The sequence below is a fragment of the Gallinula chloropus genome (assembly GCF_964237585.1).
Source record: "Gallinula chloropus genome assembly, chromosome: 3".
NCBI classification, from domain to species: Eukaryota; Metazoa; Chordata; class Aves; order Gruiformes; family Rallidae; genus Gallinula; species Gallinula chloropus.
Window position 1 is genome coordinate 113,345,605 of NC_140087.1, and position 27,474 is coordinate 113,373,078.

At 35.7% G+C, this 27,474-nt stretch overlaps 1 protein-coding gene across 1 annotated transcript in view; it reads right to left on the bottom strand.

Annotated features, from left to right (window-relative positions):
• The window catches only part of APOB (apolipoprotein B), a 33,840-nt gene extending 13,975 nt beyond the window's left edge, over window positions 1-19,865 (bottom strand). Inside the window, exons 1-24 of the mRNA XM_084262481.1 lie at window positions 19,752-19,865; window positions 18,115-18,153; window positions 16,164-16,279; window positions 14,635-14,780; window positions 13,494-13,647; window positions 13,158-13,313; window positions 12,018-12,142; window positions 11,786-11,871; window positions 10,821-11,040; window positions 9,607-9,834; window positions 9,299-9,416; window positions 9,036-9,182; window positions 7,798-8,009; window positions 7,216-7,453; window positions 6,498-6,674; window positions 6,018-6,209; window positions 5,756-5,923; window positions 4,322-4,533; window positions 3,592-3,774; window positions 3,243-3,364; window positions 2,428-2,638; window positions 985-1,160; window positions 659-846; window positions 256-401 (exon numbers count right to left, since the gene is read on the bottom strand). Of these exons, the coding sequence (XP_084118607.1) occupies window positions 256-401; window positions 659-846; window positions 985-1,160; window positions 2,428-2,638; window positions 3,243-3,364; window positions 3,592-3,774; window positions 4,322-4,533; window positions 5,756-5,923; window positions 6,018-6,209; window positions 6,498-6,674; window positions 7,216-7,453; window positions 7,798-8,009; window positions 9,036-9,182; window positions 9,299-9,416; window positions 9,607-9,834; window positions 10,821-11,040; window positions 11,786-11,871; window positions 12,018-12,142; window positions 13,158-13,313; window positions 13,494-13,647; window positions 14,635-14,780; window positions 16,164-16,279; window positions 18,115-18,153; window positions 19,752-19,806 (3,815 nt within the window). The 5' untranslated portion in view covers window positions 19,807-19,865. The remainder of the gene's footprint in view (window positions 1-255; window positions 402-658; window positions 847-984; window positions 1,161-2,427; window positions 2,639-3,242; window positions 3,365-3,591; window positions 3,775-4,321; window positions 4,534-5,755; window positions 5,924-6,017; window positions 6,210-6,497; window positions 6,675-7,215; window positions 7,454-7,797; window positions 8,010-9,035; window positions 9,183-9,298; window positions 9,417-9,606; window positions 9,835-10,820; window positions 11,041-11,785; window positions 11,872-12,017; window positions 12,143-13,157; window positions 13,314-13,493; window positions 13,648-14,634; window positions 14,781-16,163; window positions 16,280-18,114; window positions 18,154-19,751) is intronic.
• Window positions 19,866-27,474: the final 7,609 nt, after the last annotated feature.

The window sequence follows — 27,474 nt, forward strand, 5'->3', positions numbered from 1 at the left end:
TGTTCGATTCTCATTACTATATAACACAATACTTCAGGTTATATTAATATACTGCAGGAGTGACTGCTATAGAATCCAAGACATGCATCGTTTCCTCTATTTAGTCTTAAAAGTCTTTTTTCTGATTGCAGTTTTATGCTAAAGTTCACAGCAATTCCATGCTGTTTTATAAAGCAAAGTAAATTAAAATAATACAAAATATTCACAAATATCTATTTTCAGTTTCCTGTGTGATGATCCTATTTGTCTCCCTACCTTTTCAGGAAAAGTTCTTCAGGAATGGTGATAACAGGCAGGTTAATTTTCTGAATGTTCAGTTCCTGAAGTCCACTCAGTTTTTCGTGCAGACTCTGGGCATACGGGACGTCTTTTGATGCCTTTTGCAGCCAGGTGTTGGTTGCCTGCAATGAGGAGAGAAGTTCTGCAAAGTAACTAACAAGTTTTAAGACTTGCCAGTAAGTTATTTGAAAGCCTTTGTAACTATCCATATACTAAGCCCCAGGCATATGATAAAGTGACTGGCCCCATCAAAGTTAGAAACATACATCTTATTCAATCTCATGAGTGTTTTTAAAAGTAGTTTCCATTTTGGCTTCTATGGGGGAGGTAAGATTCATCAAGCCTATGTGGTCAATAACTACTGTAAGTTGAAACATACCACAATAAACTGCGACACAATATGTCGCAGTGTCATATCTGTATGAGCCACTTTCCGATCCAGCAGGTCATTGGCATGCTTCTCTAAAGTTTTTGGGTAGTCTGAAAAGTCAACTGGGAAGCCAGAAGATATTTTTTTCACAGCAGCACTGGCGCCTGAATTCCACTCAAGCTCAACTTTCTCAGAATCTGAAAATCATTAATTTAAAAGAAAAGGATAGAATTAGGAATATTCTCCTTTTTTTCTATTTAGGTATATGCAATAAGTAATGTCACAAGGCATTTAAATTTATAGGTTGTACATGTGGATCATGTTTTTGCCCCTACCATATCTGAAAAGAACTCTTTCTGAAATTGAGTTTCCGTGAGTTGATGCAGCTGAGCTCAGCTGAAGATATCCTTTGGATGGTGAATAATTAACCAGTGCTTCAGTTCTAAGTTCAGTTTGCAGGCGTGGAATAGAAATGCTGCCTCTGATCATTGCCTCTTCCATTCCAGCATATCTGTGAAAGCAAAATGTAAGTGGGAATATGAAACATTTGTCTCTAATTTTCCACCTGTTTCAGGAGCAATTTCAGCATTTACATCTATAGTAAAAGCATAACGGGTGTTATAAATAAATAGATTGAACCAAACTTGTAGGCTCTGTTCCAATTCAATGAATGTTTTTGGCTTCTGCAAGTTACTCTGGGAAAACTTGTAAACTATTATAATGCTACTGTGCAGATCCACACAGTAATTCCATAGCAGTGCCATAATACTGAAATGGAAATATGTACCTGTGAAGTTCTACCTGAACCAAATTCTGAACTCCTTAATCAAGCTGAATTCTCTATTAAAGTATACAGACCATGGACATGAATCACACAGAAACAAAACACTTGGCAAAATATATTATGCCACTGGGCTTAATTTTCCTGTATTCACATTTATTTTATATTTCTCTAACTTTGTTGACTTGAGCAAACTTCTAATGTTATGCTAGTGCAAATGAAAGGGAATTGAGGTCCCTGACATCTGTCCAAAGCTCCCACTGATATCAGAGGCAATTCTGCATGAACAGCAAAGACAAAGACTCCCCAGGGCACCATCAAGATCACAGAATTCCATGGAAGATTGAGGTTTATTAAAGAATGTGATCAGCTCATTTCACCATGGGCTTGTGAGGCAGACAATTTTAGAAACCCTGGCAGGCTGAACATTTTTGTTAGCTCCCCTGTAGATGTTCCCGGAAATATTCTCATCATGAAGCGTGGGAATTTTTACAGGAAGCTCTGTTATTTTTGGTTTTGTTGTTTATTGAGTGCCATTAGATTTCTTCATGGGGAGATGTAATAACTTTTTTTTAGAGCTGAACATATCCAGTAAAAGATAATACCTCTCTGAACAAACCTTGCCTTGTTTATATCCTTGGATTATCACACCTGCAATAACACTAGCACAATGTCATTCTTGTAGTCGTGTGTGCAAACACAGAAGAACTAGCTCAAGGAACTAGCAACACAAATTATAAATATATATATATACATATAGTAGGAAAGATCAGATGGTGTATTAGATGTATTTATTTGGTGTATATGTGATGGATTGCAAATAAAATACCTCAAGGTTTTTTTTAAAGAGGGTTTGAATGACATGTTTATATGTCTCTCTATATAAAGCAATTGCTCCAAAAAGGGATAAAATTTCCCAAAATTTTCTGCCTTCAGTAAAACTTTTAGCTATAGTATTCAAAAGTTCCATAAAAGTCTAAATGGTTTCCTGAGTTACCTTATTTGGCCAGTAAGAGTAACTTCAGAAATTTTCTTGTTGTTAAAGTCTAAGACAAAGGTATATGCTTTCTTCCCAGGAATGGATTCATCAGTAATTCTGAAGTTTGTACCAAAGTCAACATCAACATCTGGAATTTTGACATCACTGGTCAAAATCCTTCTGTCTCTGTTGTACTTGAAGGTCAATGTGGCCTCATGCTGCTTTACACCTGGAAAATACAATGTACTTCAGTCATTTGCCTCTATGGAACCTGTTTTTGAAAAGGACGATGAAAAAGGATCAGCTGAAAGTTATTTCATTCTGAAGATACAATGCAACATTTAATGAGACTGCATCACAAACTGGGTTATCTTTTTTTCCCCTCATCTTCTAAACCCACCATGTGCTGATCCACTAATCCTGTTACTACTATTGTTACTTCAACTTGTCATCCCATACATTCTCCCTTTGAAAAACTTGCTGTGTTTACAGTTCTTCTAAATTTGTATGGTTTACTACCATATGTCATCAGAAACAGTGTTTTTCTCTTGCTTATATAGAACATCTTAACTTCTCTTCCTTGCTTCCATTCACCAACATTGGACTTTTATTTAAATCATGGGGAACCATCCTCTGATCATGAAAATCCTGCACTTGGGATTGCACATGTCACACAAAATGCGAGTTAAAGTGCTGGCCTGCTTGGTTGGGAAAATGGTATTCTGCTTTATACTGTAAACAATTCTATTGTGAATTGTTCATACAAATCTTTCTCCCATTAAATGACACAGTTCAAAACTGAGCTAAACTGTACTGATTCTTCAGACTCTTACCTTCTGCCTGGACAGCAAATTTTAAGGTGTCTATCAGGTCATTTCCCTCTCTCTGCAGGTCATAGTTTGCACTTGCAGAATATTCCTTCACTTCACCAGTAGACACTATTTCAACTTCAAAGCTAAAGGAGGAGAAAACGAATGTCTTGTAAATAAGTATTTTGTCCACGACCACAGATGGGAGAAATCATGCAATTCTTTATAGCCCTCTTTCTGAGCTGCTCCTGCTAGTCTGTTTTCAAAGATTTTTAAAGGTAAGCTTTATGTGAAAGGGTAGTGTAGATACTAAGCCTTAAGAGAGAAGGTTAGTTAACACAAACTAAACATAGATAAATCTGATATGTCTTACCTAGATTCTCCAGTCAAGGGATAATATGGAGCTGACTCTGTGGAGCTGGCATTAGAGTACAGCAATTTGGTGCAGAAATTGAGACCAGCAATGAAAGGCTTGCAAGACGTCCTGGATTCTCTGTCCTCAATCAGAGGTGGAATCTCTTCAGTTTTGGCTGGAGACACCAAATGTAGTGTATTGCTGGAACAGAAAAGCGAGCCATTTATTCCCAGGACAGATGTTCAGACATTGTCCTGTTAACAAGGTTATTTTCTGAATAAAAAAGTAACTTATTAAGGCAGGGGCCTCATGAAATAACATTTGGTGTTTAAATGATCAAGTGGTTTATTATTACAAGTATTATTATTGATAATTATAATTCTGTTTATTGAGATATCTACCCTCTCTAAAACTGATTTAAGTGGTTTGATTAAATTAAATCTAAAAATCGACATTTCTATTATAATAGTGTTATGTGAAAGAAAACAAAAAGGAGAAATAGTAAGAGTCTTGTTGAAAATTTCAGAAAACAGTCACAAATTAAAGAATTTGTAAGCCTTGACTCCCAACTGCCACTTATCTGGACTATTTGCTTCTTTTACAAATGAAGTTATCCCAGTTTTACAGTGTCTAGGATTTTTCTGAACTGAAAACTTCTCGAGGCCTGTCCTAGCTTCACAATTCTTTCACAATGAGAACCAAGAAGAAACAGGAAGAGCCTTGAAAGTTTTTATTCAGTTCTCATTACCTGATACTGAGGATCTTTGTTGGAGTTTTCGGAGCAGGAATGCTGAATTTCAGCTGCCCAGCTTTCACACTAACATGTGCTTCAATTCCAGACTCGTGGAATATATTAGAATTCATCTCCACACCGCTTCTGGCAAATTGAGGCATGTTTATTCCCAGGTGTGTTACAAACTCAATTGCTACTGAGGGTTTAGCAACGAGTTCTGCTTGCATCTATTCAATAAAAACAAAACAGTGTCTTTATTAGACCAATACACATCTTACTGGTTTTAGAAGACAAATGTAATATTCTTGATAATCTAGAGATAGGTGTTATATATTTTATTTTCCTGTTCAAAAACTTTGATTCCCAAGTCACAAAAGCATAGGGACCACATAAGTAGTAACTGAACTAGATGGTCTTGGAGGTCTTTTCCAGCCTTAATGATTCTATGATTCTGTGAAATACAGCAAGATGATAAGACCAGAGAACTTTACCCACATAATGGAAAAATAGTTATGCTTCAGAAAGATTTTGTACACGGAGCTACATGTATGTGTTTGTAAATCTGAAGACAAGAGCCAGTTTTCCATTTAAAAAAAGAAGAGCAATTTTCAAAAACAATGAGTAAACTATTTGACAAAAAAAGAAATGGATCCAAGATTTTAATTTCTTTAAACCAGCTTATTTTCAAGCTTTTGTTTTGGCCATTAGAGAAAGAAGGGACAGAATGCCAAATTCTGGAAAAGTACCCAAAGGTAAATAAAAGGCAACCAGTGCTAAATTTGAGGACATATCTTTTTATTTTTACTTTAATGTTGTATTTAGTGGAAAATTAAAAGTTTAGGTGAACTGAAACTCTTTAGACATTTTTATAAAATATCAACTAAATTAGAGAAAACATATTTCTTTAATCTGGAAAAAAGAATGGAAATATTTCTTTTGTATTTTAACTGGATAATTAAATTTGTGTCACATGCTCTTTTTTATTATTTTAGTTTTTAAAAGTTTCTTTTCAGATAAAAAATTTTAAATCAATTTTCAATGTTTCTTTTAATTAATTAATATTTTCACTTTGAATTTGCTACATAAAAATTTTTTTTATTAACTGGTTTGAGCAGAAAATTCATGTGCTGTAGCTCTTGTAATATTCTCATTGTGGAGGAGGGAGAGAGAAATAGAAAGATTTAAAGGATTATTTTTGAAAGGGTGATTAAAATACCTTTAATTCACAAATTTTATTATGTCTCATGCTTAATTTATTATATGCATTACTTTTTATATAATGTAAATGTGATCCACAATTTAACTGAAGACCTAATAAGTAAGGGTTGGGGTTGTTTTTATTTTTTTATTTCAAGGGTATTTTGCAGTCTTTAAAACTCTTCTGGTGCTACAGTTTTATCCCTAAATGAGACTGTAGATTATTAGCAGGAGAACAAAACAAAGACTTACACTTTTTTGGTGAAGCTTCATGGCGACTTTGGCTCCAGGTGTTGCTATGCCAGATAAGGCAAACTTCAGTTGCAAACCTGCTCCAGTTGGGAGCTCAAACTCATTGTCCATGAACATGTAGTGGACAAATAAATCCCTGTCAATACCTTTTGAGATGGCTTGTGCAACCTGTGAACCAAACAAGGAAATTAACACTAAAAAATCTACACTGTTGAATAAGTACACTTTGTACTTTAAAAATTGATCATGGAATGGAACATACCATTTCAGGAATAGTCTGAAGAGTTTTAACACTCTTTAACATCAGGCTTCCCAGCAATTTGAAATCATTGAGTTTCATGTACCCAAGTTCTTCTCCTAGGATTCTCAGATATGCTCTTCCTTCAGGAGCTTCCTTGCTGCTCAATTCCTTTATCAGTTTTTCAAGGTTAAGTATTACTCCTTTCATGAAATCCTGAAAATGTAGTCAGTAGTAAAACAGATTTATGAGAAATTGGCAAGATTGGATATCTAAACAGTTACTTTAATGAATGTTAGCTAATCTGCACATGCACCCCTTACAGATTTGCTTCCAAAGGTTCCTCCCACATATAATTAAGAAAAAAAAAGTTAAATAGCATTAAGGATTTCTCTTTTAGCCTACTAGAAGAGATGGTTTATATATAATTAAGAGGAAAGAGAGGGAAGTGCTGTAATTATTGAGTAAAGACCATGCTGTGCTGTGAATATTTTCTAGCTGTACCTGATCCTGTTTGCCATCCTGGGAGTAGCCAAAGTAGTCAAAAAGTGCCTTTGAAACCTGCTCAGGTACTCTGCCATCAACCCAGTACAAGGCCTTGCTTGTGGTGTCTGGGAAAAATCCCTTCTCTCCGAACAAAGCTTCCACTGTTGGTTCAAACCCCTTTCCATCCAAGCCAAGCTGAAATGAAGCAGACGATGCAATAACTGAGATAGTTTTTCCACTTCTTTGGAGCTTTACAACAAACAGGCTTTCTGGGGAACACACAATGCATTTAAAAAGTATCCTTTTAGTATATAAGTCTATGAATCTTAAGGGAAGATACAGAATACTAGGTCTTACAGCTAATTTTATCTCTACAGTGAGGTCTGATAATACCCCTACACACTTAAAATCCAATATGAGTACTTTACTGTGCCAGTAATGATTCATTAGCATGAAGTCAATTTGTTACAGATGGGTTCATTTTACCCAAGCAGGGACCTTTAATAACTCCAACAGGGTCATCCATCCAGTGGCCAGTGACATCACCTAATGGATGGCTTGCTGTAAAGCCCACTGAGATCAAATGAAAGTCCCCTTGTAAGCATGGCGATCTTTAGATTTTTTACAATCCCAAAGCTTGTAAAAACAATACATTATTCAGAGAAAGTTGTTAGAAACAAACAGGAATGAGAAAGAAAACATGAATACTGCGAAAAGTTTTTAATAATTGTTGTACCTCAATGATATCGCTTGGGCCAAATCCATACAGATTCAGGGTGGTTTTTAGCATGGTCTCTTTAGGAATGTAGCTGTTTGGATCAAATACCACATTCCCCTCTACTTTGGCAGAGATGGGATCAACTCCAGGTACAGAAACTCTTTTGGAAATCTGATAATTTTGTGAGAATTTTCTGAAATCTTTGGCTGTTGGAATCTGGTTTCCTTTCAGAGCCTCTTCAACTTGGCTTTTTAGACTAGGAAAGAGGATAGCAATGAAAATATTATTAATATAAATTCCAAAACCCCATTTAGTCCTAGTTGAGGGATTTGTTGTGTCACTTGCAGACATTGATACAACTGAGGTCATTGTAAATGGCTAGTTTTCTGCACATATTTACAGTAAAAATAAGATGTAAGGGAAACAGTTTCCACTGTTCTGATAAAAGGATAGATTTACTGAGATGAGGTGCTTGTTCAAAGAAAACTAACAAGCAAACAAAAAACTAAGCAAAAATGTTCTGATAAATCACTACCACTTCAATTATGGTTAGAACTTTGTTCTTCTGAGAAGATCAGTATATAACTAAGTTTTACTTACTCTTCAATGCCCACTTCTTCAGACTCTAGGATGTTGGCAATGTGTGAGGCAACAAAGCTTTTCACTTGCTCATTCTTTTCCTTTGTGAGGACTCTCAAAATCTTTGCCAGATCACTTGGGGAAGGATTTTTCATGAGTATGAGATAGGCTGCTAGACGTTTGTCTGTAGGTGCCTCCCCTTCTTGGAACGCTTTCAGAAGTGCTGAACGGTCCTATATAAATAGAGAAAGGTTTGCACTGATGAGCTGTCCAGTAGATGATATTGCTAAACTATTCTGGGATTATATAGGGTGAAATAATTTCCAGAATGTAATTTTTTCAGGACAGCATAACTATTTCTATGCCTTATTTCTGTAACTGACAAAAAATGTTTCATTTAAACTATTATGATAGTTTCTTTTGATAGCAAATGTCATAGAGATTACAGCTTTATTAAAACAGATTTCTTATACTATATCTGGCACGTTACTTCTTTATTTAGAATATTGGGTTTTGACTGTTGGGACTCAGAAGTCTTCTGGTCTACAGACAAATTCTTAAAGTTTGGAAAAATATAATTCAATTTAGGAAAAGAAAATGATAGAAGTCAGTAAACATAGTTGAAATATAGATAATAATTAATTAAGTGAAACTGAATCTGAAGACATGATCTCCAGGTGTCTGCAGGCTTTGAGACTCGTTATGCTTTGCCTGGAACAAAATGTCTTTTAGAGTATAAACTTTTTGATACTGAAACTATTTCACTATTCTGAGCTGAATTGCTCTGTATAATGACAACCACACTGTAAGAGGCACTTTAATGTCATTGTAATTTAAAGATAAATCGAACCTGTACTATTAATAACAATTACAATAAAATGCCTGTAGAAAATAAGGACCTTTTTTTTTCTTAAATCCATTTAAATCTGGAGCAATTATTAGTTAAAACCACCTTTAAATATGTAGCTCTCCAATTAAGACATTCCAACAGGAACAGATCCAAACTTCTTATTTAAGCTGACGGTATCTATATGCAAGGGCATCTCAAAGGAGTGATGCCCACTAAATCCGAAGTCTAAACTTCTAAGGTACGTATGTAAACTACACTAGCTACAGGAATTCTAAAAAAGCTGGAGACAGCTAAAAGGGGTATAGCAAAACTATGAATTAATAGCAATGTTTTTGCATATTCAATAACTTCCACGAACAATCAAGGTGAACTGAAAAAAGTTTATGTTGGTTCTTGTGACCCAATTTACCTCTTCAGTAACAGTCATTTTCCTGAAAGCCTGGATGGCTGCTTTCTGAACTGAAAGTGATGCAGCTTCATTTCTCATACATGTCTTCAGGAAAGATTTCAGGTTGGGTTTAGCTTTCTCCATTACTGCACCCATGTTTCCAATGGCCTGTCAGTGATGAAAACACAGAAAGATGATAAACATGTTTTTCCACCAGGAGGAGTAATATATGCACTACAATTTAAATTAATAGCCTACATAAGGGAAGAAGGAAATAAAAATACCCGAAGTGTGAGGTATGTGAGTTCATCTTCTCCAGAACAATCAGAGCCAAGTAGTGATACCATGAAGTCTGCAACATCTGTTATTTCCTCTGTCACAATCATCTTCTCATTGTAGAACCTAAAGAAAGAGAGAACCACATTAGAAACAAAAGGAGAAACCAGTGTCTAATTTTTCTTTTATTCCCAAAGAGCAAATTAATGAGAATAACAACAGAATCATCAAAAAGTGCCTACTCTTCGGGTTTACTCAAAGTACTGTAATGTTTTCTTGAGGTTATTTTGTGCAATTATATTCTACTATTACTTACTTCATAACAGAATGACTCAAGCCATAAAAAGAAGCTCTGCTTGGCTGATAACGGGCCATATTAAGAATTTCCCGTATTCTTTCAGGAGTTGGAGAAGGCATTAGTCCCAGGGTATACGTGACCAGGTCTACCACGAGCGGGTTCACATTTCCAGTTCTCAGGATTTGAAGGACTGCACCATAGCAGTTTGGAGTCCCACACTGAATCAGGGCCTGAACTGTGATGGAACTGAAAGGAAAATTAAATAATTAATGCCCTGTTAGCAGTTCTTGCTGCATTTCGCATGTTTGAAATGAACAAGATTATAAAGGTGTTTTAATATAATATGCTCATGTCTGAATGGAAGCAAATCACTCAATTGTTTATCAAAAAGAAGTTTCTTAGTTAGTTATACTAATAACTAGTTATACTAATAACTTGATTAGCTATGAACAACAATAAAGTACTAACAATTCTACAATTACACAGACACTTTTTTTTTCAAAGCAGACTTTCCCACAACTTTAAATATTACAATATAGCATATATTATCAGACCGAGGCTCTAGTCCCTCTACAGACTGAGGACATAAAATATCTGTAAATTGACTCAAGTCCAGCTAGAACAGAAGAATAAGGGTGGGGAGTAGAAGTCAGGGTCAGACCAGTTGTACCCATGTCTTCAGACATCTCACTTTCAACATTTTGTTCTTTTCAGGAAGTCCAACTTGTGAGTTTGGAATTAGTCATTGTCTTTGAGCAAAACTGCATGAAAGATATTTGGCTATAATAAAATAGCCATGGGATTATGTCTGGCACACAAGCTTGGGATAGTGGTAGGGAGAAAAGCCCTGTATTGGGCTGTGTCATACTCTATAGTTCAGCTTCTCCAATAGCTTTAGAAGATCTGATGGAGGAAAGGTCAAAACAGTATTAGCTGTTCATAGAAGGCTAGGACTTTCAGATCTGTTTGAATCCTTATACTGTTCTCATACATTTGATGTTCAAGTTCCAATGAACAACTGAGCATTTCTGATGGAAAAAACGTGAAATCCACACATTTTACTCCTTTATTTTTCTGTCTTGATAATTCTGACAATACTTACTGTTCTGAAGGGCACTCTTTACAACTAATTAACCTCTAAGTTAACACTACTTGTAGCAAATCAACTTTAGAATAGATTTGCTATGGCATTGACATGTTATGTACTTGCACAATGAACTGTTGAAACATACCTTGAAGTTTCCATCATCTTTGGAACAAGAGAGCCAAGACTGGTGCTACATAAACTTCTAAGTCCAGAAACAAATCTGTAGAAGAGTCTTGCTCTCTGCTGGTTCTGCTGGGAGGCTGTAAGTTTCTGCAGTTCCTGAAGGATTTTCAGAACAGCATCCCCCTGCTTGGGCAATTTGGCATCTGTACTTTCCAGTGCAAGTCCCTTCTCTTCCAGTTCATCTAGAAACAACAACAAAAAAATTGAGCTCTTTATGTCTTTATCAAGTAATTATGTTTGGTTTTATTTTCTTTCATATATTCAGTATAAATATAAATTCTGTAGATTATTTTATATGATAACTGTTCGAGATTAACAGCTGAACAGTTTCTATGAATAATGGAGTGGAATTTAAAAGTAATTCTCCCAAAAGTGGAATAATACCTATTTGTTTAAATGATTCATTAACACCTTCTATATTAGGATAGTTTGCTTTTTCAACTTTAAATGAATATATCTCAGAAGAAACATGTTATGAGTTGGAATAGCAACCACATGTCAAAGAAGTGTGTTTCAGAACCAAACACATAGTAATCATGGACTGATTACATTTGGTAGACAAACCTAAAGGTTGTGTAAGAAATTTTGATTGACTAAAAAGGATTCATTAAACCATTTTCTTATAAGATTTAAATTACTTTCCAAGCAAATTATAATTTTAAAAAAAATATTTAAGAATAATTCCAAAATTAAAAAGAAAATAGAAAGATTATTTGAAATTACAGTGTTTTAAAACTTTTCAGGTTTTCCAATTTTAACCCCAACTGTTTTCTCACTAAATTGATCAAATTTAATGAAAAAATATTAAATGTTTTGATCCGTTCAACTGTATCTTTAATTAGCTGTTTTAAAAATAGAATATTCCTGTGTTTATCTTGTATTTATACTTTGTGCCTGTATCTGTATTACTGAGAATTTCAGCTATACCTCCATCGAAATTTCTGTTATTGATCTTTGGAGTATCTTCAAGCTTCAGTGTCTGGTTGACCTCTGTCATCACACCATAGCGATTTCTAGCAAACAAAGACAAATGCAGTGATTTAGTTGAGTTTAAGTACTTTTGAGGGATCTTGCCATACCTCCCACCTTCTTGAAAACAAAATGCACATTCGGGGATGAAGTCGAGGTAGAACATAATGATAAATAGTGAGCAACCTACTTATATGAGGAAGGCAAAAACAGGTGTTTTTCACTGCAGACAGCATCTCTGATGTGCCTTTTCTTTGCATCAATATTGTAATGACAGAACTGGGTGCTCCTCAGAAGGCTGGATAATGGGATGTTCTGTAAAATAAATAGTTTAGCAGTCATTTTACTGAATAACGTGGGAAAGAAACCCATAGTTTTAAAGACTGCTAAAGTTTTGCTGTAATATTAACAGTTAAAACATATTTGAAACAAAGATGTATAACTGGAATAATTCTCACACAAAGACAAAATTGTGCCAGTATCAATCATTAGTCTTGAGTCTCTTCACAGGCAAAAATATCCCACCGAAATTTTCCCTCAGGTCTTATTAAGGTGTTTGGCTTAGTAAGTTACTTCATGATTGATTCCCTGCTGCTCACAACAAAGAATTGCTTCATAGAAACCAGTTTGTAATTTTTAGAGTAGTTCAGGTCAATTGTAACAGCTGATGTTCTTTTTAATTTCACTCATATAAATTTTAAAGGTTTTTACAACAAGCTGTAGAAATGGCAGAAATTATAATGTGTTTTTAGCATGACATGATTCTTTTTTTTTTCATCAGGGAAAACCACTTAATAGCACAGATGTCATTTTATCAGGAAGAAACCTGACAATATTGATGTAACCACTGCCTTTGAACGTTGTGGATTAACAGGTAGGCTGAGCAACAGGTCAAACCATTTACTTCAGGGCATTTACAGCCCTCTCCTCCTGCACATTGTGTATGCACATCAAGGTTTTGGTGGTCTGCATGTTTTACATAAAATTAGGATGTTAAAAATTTTGATTCACAAAATTTAAAATGTTGATGTGATTTGATAGGCTATCATGTAATTAAAATAACTAACTCCATCTATGAAATGTTATTCTTTAAAAAAATAATACCACTAAAGAAGGCAAAGACTTTCTTGCTCAGCATCTGTTTTTCTCTGTTGTCTGCCAACAAAACCACAGTCTGATCTAATGCAAAGGTGTAGAAAAAATGTTTAAGATTTTCAAAGTTAAGTTTACAAAAATTATTTGTAATAGCTGTTTATCATTTTAAGTGATGTAGTGAAGAATGTTAGATCATAGTGAAAATTATTATATAATAGTGAAGAATGATACTTACTAGTCCCTTTACAATGGCAATAGGGCTGACATAATCTCTGATGGGACTGAAGTTGTCACAGGCTTTGAGGTCCCTGTTAATGGAAATATCTTCTGCAACATTTCCTTTTCTAGATTTGAATTCAACTTCACTGTCACACTTTCCATATATTGTGTCCTGAAAGAAAAAATAATCAGTATCTCTGCTTGCTCTGTCAGATATTTTCAGGTTTATCAGAAAGGTACCCTTTTTCATTCAAATTCCCAGGTCTTTTGAAAATTATGTTCAAGAGTAACTACTAGGTGACATTTCTTCCATCTGTTAAGGAAATAAATTGAATGCTTTCAAAACACATACCATTGAAATTGTTTTTACGTTTTCTACTGTTTCTGTTGGCACAAGTAGAGCTGAGATGATCCCTCTCTTGAGATTTAGAACATTCAGAGGTTCATCCTTCTCTGGATAGAGCTTGACTTTTGTTCCATCCTGAATGCTAAATTTTAGCTCATGCCTGTCCAAAAAAACACCAACATTAGTATGAAATCCTGTTAAAGTCACCCAGTGAAGAACATGTTATAAATAACTGCAAGGATATGACTAGAGCAGCATGTTCATCTTTGTTTACAATTATTTACTATTCACTGTTGTTACTATTAGTAAGTATTACTATTAAAGTAGCAAAGTTCTATCCAAAGGCATTCTGATATCACCAGACTACATCATCTAAAGACAAGTATCTATCAAGAGCAATGGCTGTAGGTTGGAATTGCATAAATCCAGAGAGGAGGTAAGTAAATTTTTAGAATTAGTAATTATTAATCACTGCAGTAGGCTATAAAACAATGTGAAGGATTCTTTACTATTTATGGTCTTCAAATAAAACCTTGGTTGTTTTGTAAAACTTATTTTAAAGCTGTCCCAAGTTGTTTTGAGATCTATGGCCTCTTAAACAAGATGGAGTGGAAACTGAGGCATGAAACAAACATGAACGTGTATGAGTAAAGCATGCACTACAAGAACTAAAGATTACTTGGGTGGAGGGAGTAGTTGCAGTAAGTAATGAAAGCAGATAAGTAAGGAATAGATAAGTTGTGTAGGTCATTAAAGATCATGATAGGAAATCTGGACTTCAGTCTCAAATGCCTTTTGATTGCACCTTCTTTGAACTATGTCAGCAAAGAAAAATTATCTTAAAATGGCTACACAGAACAATTTGAGAATTTGCTTACAAGAAGGAACATTCTATTTGCAACAATTTCCTGATGTGATATAAACATTCTAGGGGAAAATTCTGGATGGAAAAAAACCTGTGCCCTACTAGCAACGCGAACTGTGCCAAATTAACCCTAAAGAGTTTTTCTGTGGGACCAGCTTATAATTCTACTATGTTATTGTGAAACGTGCACTATTCCTGGAAAATGTAGTCAAGGTGGACTGTAACATTGCAAGCTGTTCCATGTTAAGGCTATGTGTACTGATGATAATTGATATTGCTTACATGGACATGGCATTTGCAAAGTCTTCAGAGTTCTTTGACTTTTTCAGCATGACCCTTCCCTCAGTGTCAACACCAAATGTTTCCCTCAGGGAGCAATGCGTAGTCTTCAGGACGAAGTGGCACAGCTGTGGTACCTCCAGCTCAACCTGAAAACACAAATATGATGTGTTTATCCTTTTTTTCATTATCATAGAATCATAGGGGTTGGAAGGGACCTCCAGAGATCATCGGGTCCAACCCCCCTGCCAAAGCAGCTCCCTAGCTCATATTACACAGATAGGTGTCCAGACGGGTCTTGAATATCTCCAGAGGAGACTCCACCACCCCCTGGGCAGCCTATTCCAGTGCTCTGTCACCCTCACTGTGTAAAAGTTCTTCTGCATGTTTGTGGGGAACTTCCTATGCTCCAATTTGCAGCCATTGTCCCTTGTCCTGTCTCCACAGACTACTGAAAATGGGCTGGCCATTTCCCCCTGCATCCCACACTTCAGATATTTATAAACATTAAGAAGGTCCCCCCTTAGTCTTCTTTTCTCTAGGCTGAACAGTCCCAGTTCACTCAGCCTTTCCTCATAGGGGAGATGCTCCGGGCCCTTAATCATCTTTGTAGCCCTCCTCTGGACTCTCTCCAGGAGATCCCTGTCTTTTTTATACCATGGAGCCCAGAACTGGACACAATACTCCAGGTGGGGCCTGACTGGGGCAGAGTAGAGGGGGAGAGTAGAGTAGAGTAGATTATCATGTTTCCAGGATCATGCAATTACAGTTTTGAAAATATGGTGCTTACTGGGCTTTGTAAAGGCCAGAATCACCCTACTAGGAGCTGTTGGGCAAGATTCCACAGTACTCTAAATAGCCTTAGGTAACCCAAGGGAAAAGATATGAAAGCAGGTATTTTCTTAGCTAATGGCATACATGGTAAACAGGCAACTTAGGTTCTGAAAAAATATATAGTACTAGAGAAACTGTAGGAAAATCTGAGTCATTACACTGATCAATGTTTAGACTCTGTCAGAACAGTGTGTGGTAAATAAAAAATAATTTCCCCAGTTACTCCATTTCAGGGGGGAAAAAAAAGGTGAAAATTTTGGACCAGATGGAGGGATGGATGGAAATGGGATAGTTTAATTGTCTATATGACCTTTTACTCCTACAGCCCTGACCCTGGCTTGACTATTACCATCAAGTGGTCTTTCTGGTATCAATGAGCTGATTTTAGTTCAACATCCAGAATTGTTTGATGGACATTGGTAGACTCAGCCTGGGAGCCAATGAAAACTGAACTGCCAGGTCTTTCTCTCTCTTGCATTAAAGTATAGCCAGATAGGGATTGAAATGCACTGACAGAATGGTATGAAATGACTTCTGCCATCCTCAGTGCATTCTGTCTTGAACAGGGATGGCTTAATCTTCAGGACTCTCAATGCATTCCTTTCAAAACAGTCATTTGTTTGGAAAAACATTGAAGGATGGTCACCATCTGCCAGTTCCATATTATTCAATATAGAGTCACAATCCTCTTTCCCTACCTTGCAAGTGATCTTTGAACCACTTCGAGAATCTGCTGTTCCCGTGATCCCATTTGATGTTTCTGCTTCATATGAGTAAACATATTTTCTGAGGGGTTTAAATCTGGTTGCATCTTCTGCAATTGAGAAAACAAGAGTGCTTTTACTACTTGGGTAATATAGGTACACGCTTAAAATATGCTCTTAGTGTTGTGTAACTAAAATGAATGCAATATATGAAGGACAAATGAGGACCCTCCCATTGCATGAAAGCAATTAATCTGTAACCATAAACCCTGCAAGCAGGAATGAATGTGGTAATAGAGACATAAAGAAAAAAATAATTTCTCTCATTGTCAAATACAAGGATAGAAATTCTTCTTTTGGTGTCTGGCACACATAATGCAGCCCAATGTCTTCAATTTCAATTCCCTCCCATTATGGCTGCAGACATAATTTTAAACTAAACATATGTTGATTGGTCACTTTAAGTGACTGTGTTAGAGCAGTTCAGGTTTATCTGAACCAGAAGTTACTGTTCTTTCAGTTTAGACTGAGCAGCTCACTGGGATGATGACTCTGCTGTGATGCTAATTGAAAAACAATTTCTTAAATTGCCCCTTTGTGATTATTTGTGGCTGTCCAAACATATTAGAATTCTGATCTGGTTTTAGAGAAAAAAAAAGGTAAATGTGCAAAGCCACAAGCCCACTATAAAAAATGTATTATTTTCTCTGCCTATACCTGCCAGTGGTAATGTTTTCTTGTCCTTTGTACCACAGAATTGCGTTCTTAGAGAGAACGGCACTATAAATATCATGTTTCCTCCTCATACTACCACTAGTATAAGCTTTACGTACTTTAACAGTGTTTTAGCTGAAATTCTATGCATGTAATTGATATAATTAATATTAGCTACCTTACAGTAATCAGCGTCTTATGAAGATTTGAAAATTGAATTATCTAATTAACCTCAAAATTAATCATCATAAAAAAATCAACACTATCCTTGTCACTTTTGGCTATCCCAGACTATAATATTGCTTAACTGTACATTCTCAGAAATTCTTGCAACACCAGTAGGTACTATGTTAAAGCCAAAAAGCCTAATTATTGCTTCATTTCCTGCTTTTAAGCAGAAATAAGTGGAAAAGGAAGAATCAGGAAATTAGAATATTAGAAATGCAAATGCCAAATAATTTATTCTATTAAAAATACACAAGAAACAGGGAATGAAGGCCAGAAGTCTTTGAATTGGTTCAGGCAGCTGAAATAAATCCCATTGCCTAGAGATGGTGCTAAAGCATCCAGTGAGAGAAAAAAAAACCCCTGAAGATCCAAAGGGACAAAGAACAAAACAACTCATTTAGTACTTTGACCCTATGGTAGAACATTATGTATCTAACCAAGCAGTCAGGGCCAGTCAGAGTTCATTATAAAGATAGGGCATAAAGTCAGCATTTCCTGAGGCTTGACTTGTTTAAAGAAGTTGCTGTCCTTGCTGTCAGAGTTGATGATTTATTCTACAGGTATTTAGCTAGATATCCAAGTGCAATTCTGGGGGTTTAGCAGCCATTGTGAAGGGGAAATGACAAGTGAGATTCAGCCCAATGTAAAGTGTAATGTATATAAACTCACTGCTAAAGCTTCACATAAACAGGGATTTCTAGATTAAGGAATTTGCACCGTATAATCAACAATGGAAAGTAGATTCTTAATGGGAGCTTTTAAAAGTCTGGAGACTTAATCTCAGATTCTCTGAGGAAACTTTTGAAATTCTTTGAACCAAGCCTTATGGGTAATTAAATACCTAAAATAAAGGGCAATAAAGACTTCAGAATATTGTCATCACTATTGTTTCAGTTATTTCAGAGGAAGAGATTTATGAAATCGTAAATGTCAATCTTTGAAAGATGTATTCAATTAATATAGTGACATAAGACAACAAAAGCAGATGCAAGAAATCAGTTACTTGAACATCCTGGATTTCCACTATCAGGCGTTTCTTCCTCTGTAAAGAATAAAAGCACAAATTAAAAGCTGAAAAAGTAGTTCACAGCTATAAAACAAAGACTACATTTTCTTTGTAAGACCTTTTTAATTCATACCAACTTTTGATGTAATTTGGCACACTGATGTAAATAAAAAAGGTACTATTAACATTGATAGAAGAATCAAATGTAACTACAACCTCAGAATAGGATCTTTAAGTGACTGATTTATTTTTTTATTTAAATAGAGAAGGATCAACTTCTAGGTTAACAAGTATTTTAAAAAAATGCACAAAATGTAGAAGTAAACAGATGATATGTAACATATAACATGGTTTACTTTAAAATTTTACTCCATTTCAGCACAGAAAAATACTGCATATTGCAGGAGTAGCTATATTTTTTCTTTTTGCATATTTATAAAAGGATAATTTTACCATTAAATGCTACAATTCTCTGCTATTAAGTGTTTTCTGAATATTGAGACTTCATTCTTTGGATAAAAACCCTGATTGGAAACCTATCCAAGTTAAGAAGAATCATTTGCTCTGATGTATCTTAGCTGTGTTCCATATGACTCCGAACAATTAAAATAAAATAAAATAAAATAAAATAAAATAAAATAAAATAAAATAAAATAAAATAAAATAAAATAAAATAAAATAAAATGTAGTAAATTTGCTGCATGCATTTGATGCTATGTCATTCTTTTGGATGAATGCCAGCACTTTTCACAATATTCATGCTGTGAAGTCTAAGGTTGAGGACTATAGAAATGGAGTGTAACGTTAGTTACAGTAACAGCAATAGCAGTAGTAATGCTACTGCTACAATAGTAACAGTAAGAACATTATTAATAGCTATCAGAGAGAAGTGCATCCTTTAAAATTGAGTAATTTCAATCAACAACAGAGTATTAGTTCAACAAAGGTGCATTTATGGTTAATTTGACCTCCATATAAAACCAGACCTGCATAACTGGCCCTAGACCCAATTTCTTCCTTAAAGTTCCTGAAGTTTTAGGTAACAGTACAGTGTTGTACTCTGAAAAGCCACTTGGGAAGCAAGGATAGCTCACAATCCACAGCATTGTATTGATCTAGGCAGTCTTTTTCATACTAGGAAAAAACCCACCTGCTGGCCTACTTCTTCTACTACTACTATTACTATTACTATTACTGCTGCTATGCCCCTTTACCATCCAATTATGTTTCAAATACCAGAACTGTCTGCCAAACACATTTTGCTTTATTGTTCTCCATCTTCACATTTGTAGCAAAAGAGTTTAGCAGCAGCTGGGATAAGTCTGTAGGGTATCTCCATGCTGAGAGTATCTCCATGGGGGTTTAAAAGGACCACATTACAGAAAAACAACTGAGCCAAAATGTATCATGTGAATTCCTTACAAGTGGCAAAATACATTCAATCTTATGAAAAGATACCAGGCGACATCTGTGACTTTTTCTATGTTGAGATTCTTCTGTGATTCCCCAGTCCTAAAAAGAATATCTTTGCCACACTTAGCCTCTCTAATTCTATCACTGCCCTGTTGATTTTTGCATTTAACAGATTGATAGATAAAGCAGCAAAAAGCACTAAGGCTAAAGGCAGTACTTACGGGTGAGAACGCTGCTGAGCAGCTGCAGGAGCAGCAAGAGCTGCACAGGGCCCATGGTGAGCCCTGAGCTCCCTTGAATCTCTTCCTGTTTTTCTTTCCCTCCTTCCTTCCCCTCTTCCCTACCGCCTCAGAGGGAGAATGAGCCTTCTGACTTGGACCTTCACTTATATAGTCTGTGGTAAGCAGCTGAGGCAAATGGTTTAGATAGCTCAGAGCAAATTGCCAAAGGTCCAAAGGTGAGAGTCCCAGTTCCTCACTGCCCTCCAGACAATGCTCTGCTTTGGTTGCTGGGAGTCTCCGAAGGCAGAAGACTGAGCATATGCTGGAGATAAGGCACTCTTCCAGTTCATTTTTTGTTCCTTTTACCGAAATTTTAAAACCAAAAATTCCTCAGCTTCTCTAACAATGTATTCAAATACGTTTCCCACATCTGCATAGGGACAATTGCGGTGCGTAAATTACAGCTGGAAGAAATGATCACTGCAGCGTGCTTCCAGTATAGATGCTGAGAGGCTTAAGGGTATGAGTACTTGTGAAAATGAGAGTATTGCGCAAGTTAGACATCGTCCCTTTATGAGCAGGAGAATGAAAGGGGTTTTAGCCTTTCTTGCACCAAATTTGTCATATACATTTCTAAAAATAACCTTGCACTTGCAATATTCTGGTAAACTATGTCATGTTCATGTTGAAAGTAATCTATATATTTTGTTCCCTTGTTTTTAGTGTAAGTTTATTTTGCTTGCTGATAATAGCAAAAGTATGAAAATAGGATGATAAAACAGAGAAGATAAACCTACTAAAATACAAACAAAAAACATTCTAATGGATATGCATATTGGTAAAAAAGACTGAGTTTACTTTGGGAGAAATTCTAATAGTTTGAATTCTCAACTCATATCCATCAAAGCTCACTGCAGTTAAAAAAAAAACTATGGAAATAGTTAAGAAAATTTTGTTTATTAAATTAAATTTTAATATCTCTAATCAAATGGAAATGTTTTGACATTCACAAATCAAAATACTTCTTCTTAGCTTGTTGAGTCAAAAATCAAATTTTGGCTTAGCTAAGAAGTAATTTATTTTCCCTTGAAATGTTATCATGCATCATGGCAGTGCTTTTTAAGGTATCTTGTTTCCTCAACCCTTTCTCTCTTGGACTTCAGTTGGGTTACTTTTCCCAGATGCACTATGATCACGTAACTCCTAAGAACAGTTCAACCAAATGATAAACATTGATGTTTAATAGGGTGTACTTTCCAATATGGGAGACATCTTCCCTGTAATTAGGATTTTGTCTGATTACGTTAACAAGACCATGCCATTTTAGAGGGATTTCTTGTGGAAATTTCTTTCATGGATTCATCAGTACTGGGTGAACATTCTACTTTGCAAAGAAAGCGTTTCTTAGATTTTTCCATTTTGGTCTCTGTCCTTGGTTTATACCAATCACAGGTACAATAAAGTGACCAATGGAAGATCATTATTTTGTATTTCCAAAAAGCAACACAGGGTTTTTTTCCAATTTTGTGTCAGCAGCTGCTTTGGTATGTGTTGTGGTATGTAACAATGATTATATTATGATGATACCAAAAAGACTGCACTGGATCCCTTTATGAATTCTAACATCAAGAGGTGTTGACTATTGCCTTAAAATCTTTAGCAGTGAAGACAAATAGAGCTTGGGAATGGCCAGCATTCAGAGATTTGTTAGCTGTTTCCTTATTTTGCTTGTGACTTCTCACTTCTGGGTGGTTGTTTGTCTTCAGGCTAAGGCTGACTGATTAATATGACGTTGCATACAGACATAAGAGATTACTTAAGTTATGACTTAGCCCTTAAGCATGTGGGTCACATGGGTGCACCACTCTGACAGGTTTTTGTTTCTGTACTACCTAGTCAAGAGACAGCATGTTTTTCACAATAGATGCTACAAAATGCCACACTCTACTTTTATTTATTCAATCATCAAGGAATCCCCATGTTTTCAACTCATTGCAAGAAGTCAACATTCACATGGAGTTAGAAAACTTAAAGTTCTTATTTCAGCTATTTCTCTGAAATTTATAGAATCACAGACTGATTTAGGCTGGAAGAGACCTTAAAGATCATCTTGTTCCAATGTTTAGGTGTCCTATATACAAGGCTACATGTAATTATAGTTGGGACTGGCCTTTTTGATGAATTTGGACTACTATGTAGTCATGATTTGAAGTCTGTAGTGCCAGAAAATGGAACAAGGAAATAATCAAACAACTGTATTTGGGAAGTATGAAGTCCTATTTTCACCTATATATATGTATTGCGTGTGTGGATTAAATGCAAACATAAGATGTAGCAGAGACCAGGGCTCAGGACTGAGTACAGGTGTTGCTTACTTTCAAACTCCTTAAACTCCCACTCATAAGCCATGGCACAGCATATACTTGCCAATTATAATGAAAATGGATTTGATGGTCACAGTCACCTACAAGATCTAGAAAAGATAAGAAAACTGAGCACAATAAACTAATGTCAACATATAGCTGGGAGTCAGCAGAGGAAAGCATTTTTAATACTTATTCCATAACGTGTGCTCTGGTGTTCTGTATTTATAGTAAACATGGCATGTCTTGATGCTTCCATAGTACTGCAGAGGCACATTTCTTTTCGGTGTGTGTGTGCATCTTTGTAACATGTCTTCTGTTGTATTTAGGTATTGTCATATAAATACAGTTAAACAGATAACCAAATAGGATTTGGGCTTTGAATTTCATTCTTAGCCATACTGTGCATTTGTAAAGTCTTAGTTGTAGGAGTTCTGATATTCAAAGTCGACATTTTATTACAGAAACAACTTATTCTATCAATTTTTGCCTTCAGACTTGACCTCACTGCACTTTTTTCCACTGCTTCACAGAGGACACCTCATCTAATCACGCATCTGAAACTGAATCCCTCCTTCCTACATTTGTATTTTCCAGCAAGGAACTGCTTTTTCTGTGTCCTTTTTGCCAATGTCAACAATGGCTTTGCTAATATGAATATAAATTAATAAAATCCACTAAATTGTAAATACATATTCTATAGTCATTACATATATATATTGTGCATATATTATACATTGTATATAACAGACCATTCTGCTTAATGATATTGAGATTTCCTTTTTCTATCTCTGTAGACTGGTCAAATGTTTCAACAGAAATGTTAAGAGAGGGATGTGGTAACGCTGAGCACATCCATCAGAAATTTCATCTTGTGCTTGTTGCATTGTCTTAGGATAAACCCCTCTTCAGACAACTAGTTTAGATTCTGGTTGTGGGTTAGCCCTGGCCAGCAGCTAATCACCATGCAGACACTTCTCACTCTCCCCTGGAAGGATAGGGGAGAGAATCAGAAAAGTGAATGTGAGAAAACTCATGGGTTGAGATCAAAAGAAGTTTAATAGGACACAAAAAAGTGAAGATATAATGATATTAACACCAATGACAGTAAAAATAATAACATATTTTATACCCCAGTTATAAATGAAACATGATGTTGTATGGTATGGAACATTTCTTTGGCCCATTTGTGTCTCCTGCCCTAGCTGTGTCTCCTCCCAGCTTCTTGGGTGCCCCCCAGTTTCTCATTGGCAGGGCAGTATGAAAAGCTGGAAAGTCCTTGACTGCTTGGCAACAACTGAAACCACAAATGTTTTATCAACATGATTCTCATCCTAAATCCAAAACACAGCACTATACCAGCTGCTAGAAAGAAAATTAACTCTATTCCTGCTGAAATACGGACAATTATTCATTAAGTTTTGGATCTCATATTCACTTGATTACTTCTACAAGACAATTGTTTGTTTGTTTGATTTTTGCAAGACAAGAATTTTATGGAAATAATTATTTTTGGTACGAAGTTTTTTTATATTCAAAGAATCCTTCCTTCCTTCCTTCCTTCCTTCCTTCCTTCCTTCCTTCCTTCCTTCCTTCCTTCCTTCCTTCCTTCCTTCCTTCCTTCCTTCCTTCCTTCCTTCCTCCCTCCCTTTTTTCTTTTTTCTCTTTTTTCTTTTTTCCCTTTTTTCTTTTTTCTTTTTTTTTCTTTTCTTTCTTTTCTTTCTTTTCTTTTCTTTTCTTTTCTTTTCTTTTCTTTTCTTTTCTTTTCTTTTCTTTTCTTTTCTTTTCTTTTCTTTTCTTTTCTTTTCTTTTCTTTTCTTTTCTTTTCTTTTCTTTTCTTTTCTTTTCTTCTCTTCTCTTCTCTTTTCTTTTCTTTTCTTTTCTTTTCTTTTCTTTTCTTTTCTTTTCTTTTCTTTTCTTTTCTTTTCTTTTCTTTTCTTTTCTTTTCTTTTCTTTTCTTTTCTTTTCTTTTCTTTTCTTTTCTTTTCTTTTCTTTTCTTTTCTTTTCTTTTCTTTTCTTTTCTTTTCTTTTCTTTTCTTTTCTTTTCTTTTCTTTTCTTTTCTTTTCTTTTCTTTTCTTTTCTTTTCTTTTCTTTTCTTTTCTTTTCTTTTCTTTTCTTTTCTTTTCTTTTCTTTTCTTTTCTTTTCTTTTCTTTCTTTTTCCTCTCCTCTTCACCAACTACACAGTTTTTCTTCACAGAAAAACTCTTATTTTTCTCTTATTCTCTACTTCACAGTTTTTCTCTTATTACTCTTTAAGATCAAGGTCCAGCACTTCTGGCTCTTTGGGAGCTTTTTGGAAACATTGGTCTTAGTCTTCTACTGTGTTTTCCAGATCACAGTGTCATCTGTTTAGGTCTTAACATATCCCTCATGTGAGAAAAAATGGTTGTATTTTCTGGTGAAACACCTATGGCGCTAACTATAACCCAATGTCAATTGGAGGAAACCATGTCTCCCAAAGGAGGTGTTGGAGGTGCGCAAACATACACACTGTTTGTCTAAGAACCACTGCCAGAAGCCTGCTGAGGCATCAAGAGTAGAAAAATATTTGGCATAAGTCATCTCCTCCAGAATTTCTCTTCTTGTAGGTAGTGGAAAATGTTTCCTTTTACATATTTATTTAGTTCTTTTGAGTATATTCCTGGGCAGAGGGTCTGTCTTCTTTTTGCACTAACAAGAAAATGTACTGATTCTGTTGAACCTTTTATTCATACTCTCGAAGTATTTAATGTCTTCAGTTCCTTCATCTTTTTTTGTTTTCCCTAAGCAAAGAAATGTACTTTCAGACTGGTAGATTTCAGTTTTGAGTTCTGCAGGAGGTTCTTCCAAGGATATCGTAAACCTCTACTTTATTCTCTCAAACCGATAAGATAACATGGCGAAATCGTTGATGTATTTTTTCCATTTTTTTTCCCTTCCAATTTCTTATTTACCTATACTTTCAATTCAAATGCTTCCTTCTAAGCTTACCACCAGAAGATTGATCTTTTACTGTCTCTTTTAGTGCTAATAACACTGTTTCTAGTATAGATGTTCACTGCATCTGCAAAAAAAGTAAGAAAGTAATAGTCTATTTCCTTTCACAATGACAATCCAGGGATTTTCTGTAGCAAAATTACACACTGCTGCTGTATTAACTTCCACTGAACCAGTGGCATTTTTTTTTCATCTTTTTTGTCTATCTCAATGTTACAGTATTGCCAGGCCTGTCAAAATATTGTATTCCAGTGGAGTGTCATGACATAAGTGGTTCAGTGAACCATGGTGTTCAAGAATGCCAAATTCAAAATCAGTGCACCTTTTTGCTTCATCTCTCCCATGGTTTCAAACCTCCATTGTCTTCATACTGCCAGATCTCACGCTGTCTCCACGGGCTTTCGTGTACACAGGACGTCATCTCTGCCTGCAAAATTCCAACTGCTTTCCCAAAATTGATTCAAACCACCACTGTGCTTTCTATGATGCTTTTCCTCATCTCCGCATCTGGCCACTTTTCAGAGACTCAATTTGTTTTCCAGACTTATAAATTGAGTTAATCAATAAAGAAATGGTTTCTTCTTTCCTTTTTTCTAATTATTTCTCTTCATATAGTAATCTGTCGCTTGTTATTTGTCTACAGAATGCCATGTTCCTCAAATAGGCACACTACAGTTAAATACTTAGCCTTCTACACTTCAATTAAATGGGAGCTCTGAATATAACAGTTATCATTTATAGAACTACTGCCTTGGATTTTTCTTTTTGCTAGCTTCTACTGCTCACAATTCCACTGAGGAATAATGTTTAAATCTTTTCCAGTTGTTTTGGGAACTCATTTTTCCACCACTCTGAGCAGTTAATTTTTCTTTCTGCTTTTGAGAGTTGTTCAATAATCACTCAAAGTCAAAGAGTCTGTCAAGTTCCCTTCAATCAGTGCCTGAGCTGATCCAACAATGTGATACTTTTACCTGAGTGGTATTGTGCAACAGTATTTCTACACAGTATTACATAGAATTTTAGTATATTATCCCTGAATCTTTTCAAATCATTGTTCATTTGAAATCTTTATTCTCCTTAGATAGATAGGAAAAAAAAAAATCTGTCTTCCATGAGCAATAGGGGACAGAACCACAGACTAACTTGTCTTACAGAGCACAGGAAGCCCTCACTACTAGATACCTCCCAGTCCTAGATAAGTAATATTGCAGAAGTTGCCTCCAGTGACACACTGTCTGGTTGAAGGCCACAGGGAAGGTTCTGTGGACTAAGCTTGCATGTGACAGTTACAGAAATAATTGTTTACCCAATGTCTCATCTGAGGAGGAGAAAGACACTTTTTTTTTTTCATATTAACACTAAGGTGTTGACGCTATACAAGGAAGAAGAAAATATGAGTCAGCACTTTTGCATGACATTACCAGAACTGAAAACAAAACTTAAGAAGCCACAAGAGCGATAGTAGATATGGCCTGAACTTTAAGCTATGTATAGACCAAGATATAAATTTCATTACTGGATGATGAATTGCACCGTTCTTGAGGCTCTGAAAAGTTAGAAAGGAAGGGGACATGTCATTCATCGTACTGGTATTGACATGAAAGGCTTTGCACTCTCTGGTCACCATTATAAGTATAGACTGAATGAGCCTGAATGAGCAGTTCAGCTTCCTTTCCAGGATAAAAATGTTTTCAAAATTAGAAACCTAACTGTAATGGTTGTGATTTTAAATTCTAGGACAGGCCATGAATCACAGAGATTTGAGAAAAAAACCCTGCCTTTTATTCCTATTACTTTGTACCATTAGAATATCAGCTTACCCAATCCAACTATTTTGCTGATTAAACAGTACGATTCTACTGATGAGAACAAAAATTATTGATTTTTAGGGAAGTCATACAATCATAGAGACATCATCTAGTCCAACCTCCCTGCAGTAAGCAGGGACATCTTCACTCGATCAGGTCACTCAGAGACTCATCAAGTCTGAACTTGAATATCTCAGGGATGGGGCCTACACTACATCACTAGGCAACCTGTTCCAGTGATCCGCCACCCTCATATTGAAGAACTTTTCCTAATATCCAGTCTAAATCTACTATTTTCTAGTTTAAAACCATTACCCCTTGTCCTAGTGCTACATGCCCTTGTGAACAGTTCTTTCCCAGCTTTCTTAGGGGCACCTTTCAGGTATTGGAAGGCCACTATAAGGTTCCCCCCGGAGCCTTCTCTTCTCGAAGCTGAAAAAGCCCAACTCTCACAGCCTGTCTTCATAGGAGATCATTTCTGTGGCCTGATGGACATGCTCCAAAAGGTCTATGTCCTTCTTGTGTTAAGGGCTCCAAAGCTAGACACCATATTCCAGGTGAAGTCTCACCAGA